Source organism: Myotis brandtii, unplaced genomic scaffold (assembly GCF_000412655.1).
Source record: "Myotis brandtii unplaced genomic scaffold, ASM41265v1 scaffold920, whole genome shotgun sequence".
Taxonomy (NCBI): Eukaryota; Metazoa; Chordata; class Mammalia; order Chiroptera; family Vespertilionidae; genus Myotis; species Myotis brandtii.
This window is the reverse complement of record NW_005371792.1, coordinates 977,357-991,113: the sequence shown is the minus strand read 5'-3', so window position 1 is coordinate 991,113 and position 13,757 is coordinate 977,357. Positions and strand designations below refer to the sequence as shown.

Below are 13,757 nucleotides of genomic sequence, written 5' to 3'. Positions count from 1 at the left end.
GATGACGCCAAGGTCACAAAGCAATAAAGTAACAAACCTGATATTGAAATTCAGAACCATATGACTACAAAGCCAAAGTTTTTTGTTTTTGTTTTTTTTTAAATATATTTTATTGATTTTTCACAGAGAGGAAGGGAGAGGGATAGAGAGCTAGAAACACTGATGAGAGAGGAACATCAATCAGCTGCCTCCTGCACACTCCCCACTGGGTATGTGCCAGCAACCAAGGTACATGCCCTTGACCGGAATCGAACCTGGGACCCTTGAGTCCGCAGGCCGATGCTCTATCCACTAAGCCAAACCGGTTAGGGCCAAAGCCAAAGTTTTTAACTACTATGTCAAAATGCCTCATTTGATGATTAACTGTTCTAAAGTATTAAGAAATTATATAAAATGTCACAATCCACTAATAATTATTCCTACTATCAAAACTTAATAAAAATAACATAAAAAGAAAACTAAAGGACATAAAGATGTAAATTCACTAATTAAAGGAAATGCCATAATCAAACAGGAGAATGAAATCTTGCCATCTCTGACAGCATGGGTGGAACTAGAGGGTATCATGCTAAGTGAAATAAGCCAAAAAGAAAAAGACAAATACCATATGATTTAACTTATGTGTAGTATTTAAACACAAAATAAATGAACAAACAAAACAAAAATAGACTCATCGATACAGAGAACAAATTGATGGTTGCCAGATGGGTGAAAAGGGGGAAGGGATTAAGAAGTACAAATTGGCAGTTATAAAAATAGTCGCAGAGATGTAAAGTACAGCATAGGGAATACAGTGAGCAATCTAGAATAACAAAAGTGTAATATGCTAATCAGACCAGAGGAAGCCGGGGCTGCGAGGGAAGCCTGGGTCCCGGGGGGCAGAGGGAAGCCGGTGCCGGCAGCCAGGGAAGGAAGGCCTACTCTTGCATGAATTTTGTGCATTGGGCCTCTAGTCTTACCTAATAATAGACAAACATGTAAATTGACCATACCTTCGCTACACTAACCAGATAATCAGGAGAGTATGCAAATTAACCCAACAATAAAATATATTTTAAAAAAAAGATATCCAGATAAGTATACAAAATAGATTGTACAAAGATGGTCAGCACAGTGCTATTTAACAGGAGAAAAAAATAAAAACATATATATGTCTCTTCACTGACAAATATGGTAAAACCATTCAAATATATTTAAAAATTAAGAAGTCATTAAAATGTATATATATACTGATATCCAATTATGTCTTATTAGCAAGTGAAAATAGCAGGATATATAAGGCTATTTAATAAAACGATAAGCCTAATTTAATAAAACAATTTATTTTATCTCAAAAAGGGTATGTGTCAAAATATTAACAAAGATTATGTATTTTAAACAAAGAGTAACTTTTCTCTCCTTTTTTCTTTGTGCTAGCCTATATTTTCGAATTCTTACAACTATCTAAACCTGCTTTTTTTTCAGAAATTAAGGAAAAAGGACATTAAGAAAAAAGGACAGTTGTTCCTATGAAAAATAATTCATAATTAAAAATAATACAAGAATAAACTGTTTCATGTACTCACAACTGTAAACCTATGTTTGCCCACCCCTGTATACACACATACATACACATATACATATGTATATACTTGTAAAAAACAGTTGTATTCCAAAATGCTGAAATATAGTAAAAACTCTAGGGGGGAAAACTGAAATATAACAAAATTTCAACAATAGTTATCTCCAAAGGTATACTATGGAGGCTTTCCTGTATTATTTTTCTTCATAATGAGAAAATGTTATTTTTACATTAAACTCGCACACACTTAAATTTTAAGTACTTAAGTTTTATATTCATTATGTCAATAAAAATGGTACATAAGTTTATATAATAATGAAAAGCAGAAAATGGCTTCAACAGTATATAAATTTAAACTTTAATACCAAGTCAATTCAAAAGTGTTTCATGGCACAAAACACTGACTAAGTTCAAGAACTTAATTTCCCACATAACTCTAAAAATAACACATATCTCCTTAATATGAATACTCACCCCATATCTTTCAGCTACAATGTCTTCAAAATTTCTATTCTGTTTCTCAGCTTGTTCCTTCATTCTTTGATAAGACTTCCTTAGCCAGCTTAATCCACCATCTTCTATTACTGAAACTAAATTTCAATATTAAATGTCAGTTATACTTTTCATGTGGTATAACAGAATTAATATTTATTACTTCTAAAATCACTTAAAAATAAAATTAAACATTTTTAACATAAAAATCATAAGTGCATTTAAAATTCACCATATATTTGCATGCCTATATATGCAAAGTACAGAGTTTGTGACTATGAGGAAAGAAAAATAAATAAATCTATCCTCAAAAAACTGCAATCTAAAAGATGAGAATAAAGGAATATAAGTAATAACAATAAAGATAATATTGGCTAAATAATACAAAGAGACATACAGAATTATAAAAAAAATTTTAAAAGGGAAGGAGTATTTTTAAATGGAAGGTAAGGAAAAATTTCACAAACCAGGCTCAAAAAAAGTTGGATTTCTTCAAACAGAGTTAAGAATAGGCATGGAATTCCCAGAAATAAATAAGGAACAAAGGTACAGACATAGAGAGGGAAAAGTACCTCTAATATACCACAAAAACAAATATGGAAATTATAGATGATAATGCTTAAATGTATATCAAATCAAATTATTCTACATTACTAACGATTACCACTATGAAAATCTGAATGCCTTCAATCAACTTTATTAAGCTACTTATATTTCCTTCTATACATATCACACTTTGATACACTTAAATAAGAAATCTAGCCCAGCCAGCATGGCTCAGTGGTTGAGCGTCAACCTATGAACCAGGAGGTCATGGTTCAATTCCCAGTCAGGGCACATGCTCAGGTTGTGGGCTAGATCCCCAGTGTGGGGCGTGCAGGAGGCAGCCAATCAATGAATCTCTCTCATCAATGATGTTTCTACCCTTCTCCTCCTCTCCCTACCTCTCTGAAATCAATAAAAATATATATTTTTTAAAAAGAAATCTAATCAATTATTTAAGTCAAAATTCTGTTCCTGATTTTTCTTGTCCAAATAGCAGATTACTTTACAGAGCCCCAATTCTATAGCCAAATAAAATGCATACAACACAGATCCCAAAAGATATGTACAAGAATCATTAAGAATCTGCCGTAATATCAGCCTAGAAAATAACCCATATGTTTATCATTGGTTAAATGGATATATATTATAAATTGATATATCTTTTTTTAATCTTTATTGTTGAAAGCATTACAGATGTCCCCTTAAATTATGATATATTTCTAAAATAGATACTATATAGTAATGAGAATGAGTGACTACAACTATACAAACATGGATGAATCTTAAAATGTGGACAAAGAAGCAGGAAACAAAATGGGGCATAGTGTATGATTCCAGGAAAAACTGATTTTTGGTGCTAGAAATCAGAATAGTAGTTACTCTTCTGGTAACAGCATAAGGACTAGAATGACCACAAAAGGAGCTTTTGGAATGCTAATAATGTTCTGTTTCTCAAACTGTGTGCCGATAACACAAATGTTTTCACTTTGTGAAAATGATCAGTCTGTATACTTAAGGGTTGTGTAATTTTCTGTAAGTGTTAAATGTCAATTAAAAAGGTTACTTAAAGAAAAAACAAATTTTCAACCCTCAAATTTGAGTTCCTCATTCAAATCTGAGTTTATCTTTACTGTTCTAAGATAATGGGTCTTTCTTTACAGGTCTAAAATACTTTGTACTTCAAAACCTAGATCTCTAGTTAACTCAATAATTCACTTTTTATTAAAGGTTCTTTTGCTCTTGCTCTTTCTTTTCTTGTTTATCTAGTCTATGAGCTCAAAATTAACGATGTAACTACTCAGAAAGTTAGTCTAAATCTGCAATTTATACAGTGATAAGAGAAACCTCTTGTAATTAAACTTATGTTAATGTCCCAACTATGTAATTAAATTGTTTATTCCAAAGATTTATTTGTGAAACTGACAAAATACCGATGGGCACAATAAAAATTTCCTGGACAATCACCAATATATTAACAGTTTTCAGAAGAAAAAAAAAATCTCAGAGAAAAAGTAACACTGCTTTAATTCCTCTATGTTGACAATTATGAAAACAGGAGTAATAATTTTCATTCAATTCAGTCATTAGTCAAATACACAATTTTAGAAATGTTTTTATAGTAATGTTACCTTCGGTCGATTATATATTCTATTTCAATAGGCTTATTAATCTTATGATTAGAGATGGCAAAAATACAATATTACCAAATTCAGAATTTAAAAAGCAAATTAAAAAAAATACCAATTTGTAGCACCATCAATCTTGAAATTCAGTCCAACAAATATTTAGTGAAATTTACTATGAATATGAAAATTTGTTGCACACAGTAGGGAATAAAAACATGAATTAGACATAGCTCCTGTCCTCTATGTTGAGATAAAAATATATCAATAGTTATAATAAGTTCATTGGTATGCAGTACTTAATATATACCTGTATCTGAAATTATTTTTATAAGTCAAAAATTAAGACTGAAAAAATGTATGCTTCCATCATAATTAAGTTATATTATTATAGACTAAATATAACCAAATGAATCTGTGCTGCATTCCCCATTTTTCTTAGAAGACAAGATAATATTAAAATAGCAATAAACTAAAGATCAAGAGAACCTAGATTTTTCGTCTTGCTGCTGCTACTAACTAGTTTAAAGATCTTAAGCAAGTCATTGACTTCTTTGGAACTTTGTTTCTTTTTCTGTAATATAAAGGCAGCTGATTTAAACCACCTTTGACATTTTTTCCAACTCAAAAGATTCTAAAAGAGAATCTAAAAAAAAGAGGGAGGAAATCTATAAGAACAGAAAATATCAGGAGTTTTGTAAGCAAGTTTTTGTAAGCTAGTTTTCTACATAGTAACTACATAGTAACAAGTATAGTTTTCTAATGAAGAATCTAGAGTAACTAACCCTGGACTAGAAATCAGAAACCTGGGTTCTACTACTGCTCACAGAACTAGAGCAAATAACCTGGCCACTTTAAGCTTTAGTTCCCTGAACTACAGAAGTGGGCAATAACATCTACTTTGCTATCGTCACATGGTTGCTATGAAAATAAGCTGATATGTAAATGTGCCATGTAACCTTTAAAATGTACAGATATTCCTGTTACTAAAATATGATTTAAAATAATATTGTATGGATACTGAAAGTTTACTTATTTTTCCACTTAGGGGCTCGATCCCCAGTAGGGGGCGTACAGGAAGCAGCCAATCAATAATTCCCTCTCATCATTGATGTTCCTCTCTTTCCCCTTCCTTCCTCTCCTTCCTCTCTGAAATCAATAAAAAATGTTTTAAAAAAAATACTTTTCCACTTAATTTTGTCCAAAAAAAGAAAAATAAAGATTAACTCATTAATTATTAAAAATATGGCACCTCAATCATTACAAAAATATTGTTGATTAAATGTTCCCAGAACATTTAATTGTAAGGAAAAGTACTATTTGACATTGTCATTATTGAGTATTTACTATTATTTAGTAATAATAGATTACTAAATCTATGCTAACAGATTTTCTCATTTAATCCTCACAATAACCATATGATAGGTACTTACACATGAGTACAACGGACTCAGAGAGATCAGCAAATTTTCCCAAATTCATGAAACTAGTAAGTGGAAATACACAGTTCAAATCCCAAGAACCCTAACTCCAAAGTCTGAGTCCTTACCTATAGCATGTGACCTCTACATACCTCAATACTAAACTTATAAACTTTTTGGTGCCTAACCATTTCAGCTCTACCATTGGTCTAAACAGAAAGACCACACTATCTGCATATGCAGTAAAATCTGCAGATCATTTCATATATATATATGTATGTGTATATATATGTGTATGTATGTATATATGTGTGTGTATTCAGAGAGGAAGGCAGAGAGAGAGAGAGACATCAATGATGAGAGAGAATCATTGATCGACTGCCTCTTGCACACCCCCTACTAGGGATTGAGCCTGCAACCCAGGCATGTGCCCTTGACTGGATTCGAACCCAGGACCCTTCAGTCTACAGACTGACGCTCTATCCACTGAGCCAAACCAGCTAGGGCCAGATCATTTCTTAAAACTTAATTTCAACTTTGGGATCTGAACCTCTGACAGACATAGTTTTCTGTCATCTTTCCTTTCTAAGTAAGTACAATATGGAAGAGGGAAGTGTTGAAAGCATGTTATGAAGGGGAGGAAAGAAAGGCCCTTTAAAAGCTTTATGAGATAATCATTGATCAGCTGCCTCCCGCACGCCCCACACTGGGGATCGAGCCCACTACCCAGGCATGTGCCCTGAAAAGGAATTGAACTGTGACCTCCTAGTTCATAGGTTGATGAACAGGCCGCATGTGACCCACAAGTGGATGTTCAACCACTGAATCACACCAGCCGGGCTGCAATCACATATTTAATATTTACACATTATTTTCATGAAATTTAATACTTTTTATATTTTGTTATAGAATGTAGCAAACCAAAGCATTATTTCCTCACAGAATCATACTTTGTATCAACCCATTCAAAATAAAAACTCAAATTTAAAATCATTAATAAATATAAAAACATAATCAGCTTGCTCCCAAATATATCAGCTTCCCAATTACTAATAATTTAAATAAAGCCTCAAAAAGACTGCAATATTTTATCATTGCTTGCCATATGTAAACTGAACACTTAGTAATAATCTATAGATGCTCATAATATGAAACCATACAAATTTCACATCAGATAATCAATACACTTAGAGTTGTTATGCAAATATAAACAAAAACAGATAATTATGAACTTGATCAAAATTACAGCATCAAGCTAAAATATTAAAATAACGTTACAAAATTTAGATTTACTAAATCTCAAAATCTGATTTAGACTATTAAGCATTTTTGAAATTCATAATACATTTTTCCAATCTACCAACAAACTCAGTTCACTGCTTTAGGAATACCAAGTTATAAGAAATGCCTGTGTGGCTATTACAAAAATATACATACCTTTAGTAACTGATGACGTAGTACAGTCTTCTGGTGGAAGACCTGTCCCACCATCCTTCCAGTATGGATTCAATTCTCTTTCCAGCAGTCTAGACTAAAACAAAATATTTCCAGAGGTCATAATTTAAAAATAATCCCACCATAAATAACATATCTGAGACTCAGTTGCAACCTTGGACAAATATTTAAAACATTCTTAAGACGCTCTTCTGAACTTTCAAGAAATAATGTCTAAAGTAACATTCACCCAATGCTACTATTAAATGCCTCCTTTGGCCCTGATTGGGTGGCTCAGTTGGTTGGAGCATCATCCTATACAGCAAAATGATGCAGGTTTGATCCCCAACCAATGCATGTATTGGAAGCAACCGGTCAGTGTTTCTCTTACATCGATGTTTCTCTCTCTCTCTCTCCTCTCTCTCTCTCTCTCTGCCCCTTCCTCTCTCTAAAAATCAATAAAAACATATCCTTGGGTGAGGATGAAAAAAAGAGCCTACTATGAATTACAACTGTGCTGGAAACAGAAGATATAACAATCAATATGCCTAACTCTGCCCTTGCTAGCTTATAAAATAGGAATACAGACAATGAACAAGTAACTGACAAATGCTTTGAAGATAAAAATACAGAGCACTAAAGCCACACATAATTAAAACACCTCTCACAATGAAGGATTAGAGACTTCCTAGTAAGTTAATATGTGCAGTTTTAGACGAAGGATGAGCAGAAATAAGCCACATTTTCTTTTGTGGGAGGAAAAGGCACAGAGACACTCCAGATAAAAGGAACAACAGTATGCTCACAAAACCCCAGAGAAAAGTGAAAATATAGCATTTTGAGGGAACTTAAAGTAATTCAGACTGACTAAAATTGAGACTCATACACAAACAATGGTTAAGAGATTAGGTTGTACAATAATCAGGGACTAGGCCACCTAAACCATTTTAAACTGCTATTAAGGTTTTATGCTGGGGCAACAGTGAGCCATGAAGGAGACTGGCTTTGTATTACACAAAGAGCAAACTCATTTCAGAGCAGAGGAGAGAGTGAAGGGCAAGATTAGAGGTAGCATCTCACACCAGTCAAAATGGCTATCATCAATATATCAACAAATGACAAGTGCTGGAGAGGATGGGGAGAAAAAGGAACCCTCTTGCACTGCTGATACAGCCACTATGGAAAACAGTATGGCGTTTCCTCAAAAAATTAAAAATGGAAATTCCATTTGACCTAGTAATCCCACTTCTAGGAATATATCCCAAGAAAACAGAAACACCAATTAGAAAGGATATATGCACCCCTATGTTCATAGCAGCACAATTTATCATAGCTAAGATTTGTAAACAGCCTAAGTACCCATTAGCAAATGAGTGGATTAGAAAATCGTGGTACATCTACACAATGGAATACTATGCTGCTATAAAAAACAAGGAATTATTATCATTTACAACAGCATGGATGGAACTGGAGAGCATTATGCTGAGCAAAATAAGCCAGTCAGAGAAAGATAAATATCACATGATCTCACTCTTTTGTGGAATATATGAACATAAACTGATGAACAAAAATAGATCCAGAGACATAGGAAGATCAAACAGATCCTCAAATCTCAGAGGGAAGTCAGGGGAGGGTGTGAGGGGGGAGGGTAAGAGATCACCCAAAGGACTTGTATGCATGCATATAAGCATAACCAATGGATACAGACAGTAGGGGGTGAAGGCATGTGTTGGGGCGTTGGGAGAGGCATGGGAGAGGTCAATGGGGGAAGAAGTTGAAATATGTAATACTTTAAACAATAAAGAATTTAAAATTAAAAAAGATTAGAGGTAGGAATCCAGTGAGAAGATGGTAGCAAAAATCAATAAAGAGATGCTGGTAGTCTAGTCACAATTCTGGGGCCTCCTGTGTTCTCAACACTAGTCTGGGCATTAGGACTATAATGAATAAACCAGGCATAGTCCTTGCCATCAAAGAAATTTTGGTCTAGAGCAGCGGTTCTCAACCTGTGGATCGCGACCCCTTTGGCGGTCGAACGACCCTTTCACAGGGGTCGCCTAAGACCATCCTGCATATCAGATATTTACATTATGATTCATAACAGTAGCAACATTACAGTTATGAAGTAGCAAGGAAAATAATTTTATGGTTGGGTCACAACATGAGGAACTGTATTTAAAGGGCCAGAAGGTTGAGAACCACTGAACTCTAGAGAAAGGGGAAAGACAATTAAGCAATATCAATATAGGTAAGTGAGATGAAAGTAAAGGGTGCTTCAAAACCACATACTAGTACTAGAGGTTCTTAACTTGACCTTACCTTAGATCAAGTATGTCAAACTCACGGCCCATAGGCCGCATGTGACCCACAACAAATATTTTTGTGGCCCAGCCAATACAACGGTATGTACTAATAAGAAACATTTTAATAAACATTTCGTAACTTAATTTTTACAATATCCTGTTATACATATTATTAGTAACGAACTACAACATTCGCTAATGACTGATTACTATAATCATGTTGCATTCATTTCCCTTACACGCCTTACATGCAAGGCGCACCATTTCTCTCCACTAATACTTAGCAGCAAATATTTTAGCAGCCTATTGCCACGTTATTAGTCTTGGACTGACTTGTTTGGTGTGTGCAACAGGAAATATTTCACTTTCAGAGAACAAGAAAAATAGGTTTATTTGCCTTACACTTATTAATTTGTGCAGTTATTCAGTGTCTGGTAAGTTAATGTTCAAGAAAAAATATTAATTTTTATTAAAATGTTTTATTATTTTATGTTAATGATTACTCATTTATTTTAGCCCTTTGTATTCAGCATTCTCTATCGAAATAAATCTATGTTTCTATGAAAATTGAAGCTTTTGTTTTTTTGCAGCCCACATAAACTTAAACCGTGTTTATTTGGCCCGTGTTAGTCTTTGAGTTTGACATGCTTGCCTTAGATGGTCAGAAAATGCTAGAAATAATAGTGGCAATTATTAGAACTAATGATGGCAATTAGATGGAGAAGAATGGAAAGAGTTAAATGTTAGTTTCTAGTAATATGATCAACTATACTATCAAAAATTAAAATTATGAATAAAATAAAAGTACAGAATTGCCCTGGCCAGTGTGCTCAGTTGGTTGGAGCATCATCCTGTATAGCGAGGATTTGATCCCCAGATAGAACACCTATGGAAGGCAACCGATTGATGTTTTACCTCAGATTAATGTTTCTCTCTCTCTCTCTACCTCTCCCTTCCTCCCCACCCCCTCTCTCTAAAATCAATATGCATATCCTCAGGTGAAGATTTTTTTTTTTAAGTACAGAATCTCAAAGCACAAAATTTAACAGTTAACTTAGAGGGATAAGCAAAACCATAAGGATTTTACTTCTTTGTACCAAAAAGATTGTGTAATGTCAACAACATCTCACAGTATCTATAATCAAGGAATTTCTTCCAGTGATCTCATCTAGACACTCAAAGAGAAACACATCAGTTTCTCAACAGGATAAAAAAGGCTGGACAACTAAGGAGGACAAATGACAACAGGCTAGACAAAATATGAGGTACTATCTGAATATATACAAATAAAAAAGGATTGGATTATAAAAAACTACTATAACAGTAAGAAAATTCAAGAAAAAAAATAAGCAAAAAACATAAACAGTTCACAGTATAAGAAATCTGAATGACCAAAAAACATAAAAAGTTCCCTTGATGTAATCACATGCATATAAAATAAAATACCATTTCTGACCTATTAATCGGCATGACAAAAATTTTAAAGTTTGACAATACAGATACTTAGTATAGTAAAAGAACATACATAGTTTGGACAGTATAAGTTGTTGTAATCTCTTTGCAAGTATTTATAAAAGACTAGAGGCCTGGTGCACAAAATTGGTGTACTGGGGGTGGGGGAGGGGGTTCCATCAGCCCAGCCTGTGCCCTCTCGCAGTCTGGGACCCCTCGGGGGATGTCCACCTGCCAGCTTAGGCCCGATACCTGCCAGGGATCGGACCTAAGCCGGCAGTCGGACATTCCTCTCACAGTCCGGGATATCTCTCACAGTCTAGGACCCCGCACTCCTTACCACCCGCCTGCTCGCTGCTCCTTACCGCTTGGCTCTCTGTTTCTTAGCGCTGCCGTGGAGGCGGGTGAGGTTCCCACCACTGCGCTCGCCAGCCATGAGCTTGGCTTCTGAGTGGCACTCCCCCTGTGGGAGTGCACTGACCACCAGGAGGCAGCTCCTGCATTAAGCGTCTGCCCCCTGGTGGTCAGTGCACATCATAGCGACCAGTCATTCTGCTGTTCAGTCGATTTGCATATTAGGGTTTTATTATATAGGATGGGTACATACTGAAAGGATTAAAGAGAATAAAACAGGACAGAGAAAAACTTACTGTGCTTAACACATTAAGTGCCCAGTCAGTCACCGGTGACCGACACTATACTTTCCGTCCGAAAGACAAAACAGGCTGGGTGCCTAATATGTTAACAGATATCATAGAAAGCTTGCAGCCTTGAATACCGCATTAGATAACCAGAAGTCACCTGGTGGTGGGAGAAACAAAGGACCGGACCCTTATGTCAGCCTAACTGCTTGCCGCCAGCAATAGCTGATAAAAGTCTTCCCCGTCCCTGCACTCCCTGCTGACTCAGCCCATATGCACCCAGGCACCTGAAATAAAAGCTTTTTTGATACATTACAGCCTCATGTCACAGGTGCACCACCCCGGCCCACTCCATACCTTTCACATACTTTATAACTTAGCAACTTCACTTTAAGATATGCACCATAGTGAAATTTGCACACATGTACATGAGAAAAAAAAATAATACATGGTTCATATGGAAAATGCAATAACAAATAAATAAATAAATAAATAAAACAAGAATAAACTCTGTGTTTCAAGTATTCCCAACTGCAAAACCTACTTTTGCCCTACCATGTATATAAGGACCTTCATTTAGCACTGTTTGTAGTAGTGAAAAACAGCAAACAATGTAAATGTACAGTTATCCAGAATAAATGGATATTTACAGTATGCCACAGACAAGAAAGACTATACAGTGATTAAAAGGAATGAAACAGAAATAAAATATATCAACACAAATCCATCTCTAAAACACTCTCAGGCCTTTTAGTCAAGATGGCTCATTAAGCTGCCAATCATCACAACCTCCCTGCTCAAGACAAACAGAAAAGAGATACAAAATATAAAACACACTTGAGTTCAGAACAAGATAAATAATTCTGTGGCCTAGAAAAGAACATAAATGCAAAGCAGTAAGCAGAACTGAAGCCACAGGTCCACTGGGCTCTATGTGCAAGCAGAAACTGATAGTCCTCAGTTCAATTCATATAAGATAAACACTGGAAGTGCTCCTGCTAAAACAGGACAATGAAGCTGGTCTCACCACCAAAGCCAAGGCCTGGGGTGGGGTGATCTCCTGCTTGTAAAAGAAGACTGAAAAGTTGGTATGCATCTCTTAGACAGGGTCTATAGGTACGCGCTATAGGTCTACTAGTATAACCTACAGCACCATGTGGGCGTAAGAAGCCCAGAGGACACAGACACAACCTCAAGCATTGGTTTTCAAACTTTTTTGTGACCTTTACCCAGAGAGAGATTGTGTGTGTGCGCAAATATCTGTCTATCTCCAGAAATAAGGAAACAAAATGTGTCTTTATTACTAGTACATGCAATACCTACTGATACCTTATATTGTTAAAAACTGACTGCAATAAGTTAATTTCACCTTACACATTTTGAAAAACACTACCCTAGAAAACCAAAGAAATTATATCCTCAAAATCAAGAAGAGATATAAAATCACCATGCTTCACATCAAAGCTTCAGCTAAGGGCCATCATTTTAGGCTAGGGCCATATGTTAAGAATATGATGACATGCAAAGATCAACACACTCAAACTGATGTGCAGATATTTGAAAATGGGCTAGTCTCAGTCACTGGTCTCAATGGTTTACTTCTGCAAACAACAACCTGAATTCTTACTAAAGCAAAAATTAAAAATTACTTCAGATTATGATCTTCAGAACTAAATCCAGGGATTTAAAGAGCAACAAGGTAAAATCATGGGGAAAAGAATAAGTCTACAATTTCAAATGTACAAAAAATAAAAAAGCACCTACTATCTACACAGAGTTCTATACTAGCTGCTAAGGAAGATACAATATAAACAAAACAGATTCTCAAAAATCTTATAATCTCAGAAGGGAAGCAGGATTCAGACTATTAAATTACAGAAAACTACAATATTATAAAAGAAAGGAGCAAATACAGTGCAATGGAAACATAAAGGAGAAATTGATTTCAGTTAAGAGAAATAGGAAGAATTTCATAGTATATACTGAAGGATAAACAAGATGCAGACAATCAGAGACAGAGGGAATTCACTCAGAAAGAATCAGATGAACAAAAATTCAGAGACAGGAATTTGCAGAGAAATGAAGGAAAGTCATTAACCTAGTTTGGTTGAGGTACAAATTACCTAAGAGAAAGATCAAACTAATATGTTTGGACTCTATTTGCAGGCAGCTTTGGGGGAGGGTTTTAAAAGAGAACAAAAAAAAAAAAGCAGCACCTTTTATTTTTCGAAACAGGCCCTAAGCAAGTCAAAAATTACAAAAAAAAAAAGCAAAGGAGATAAAAA

General features: G+C 34.9%; 1 protein-coding gene across 2 annotated transcripts in view; it reads right to left on the bottom strand.

Annotated features, from left to right (window-relative positions):
• Positions 1–13,757, bottom strand: part of CWF19L2 (CWF19-like 2, cell cycle control (S. pombe)) — an 87,364-nt gene that overhangs the window by 58,190 nt on the left and 15,417 nt on the right. For both annotated transcript variants that reach the window (XM_014532895.1, XM_014532896.1), the window contains 2 exons: positions 7,080–7,173; positions 2,036–2,151 (listed from right to left, as the gene is read on the bottom strand). In XM_014532895.1, coding sequence (XP_014388381.1) covers positions 2,036–2,151; positions 7,080–7,173 — 210 coding nt within the window. The remainder of the gene's footprint in view (positions 1–2,035; positions 2,152–7,079; positions 7,174–13,757) is intronic.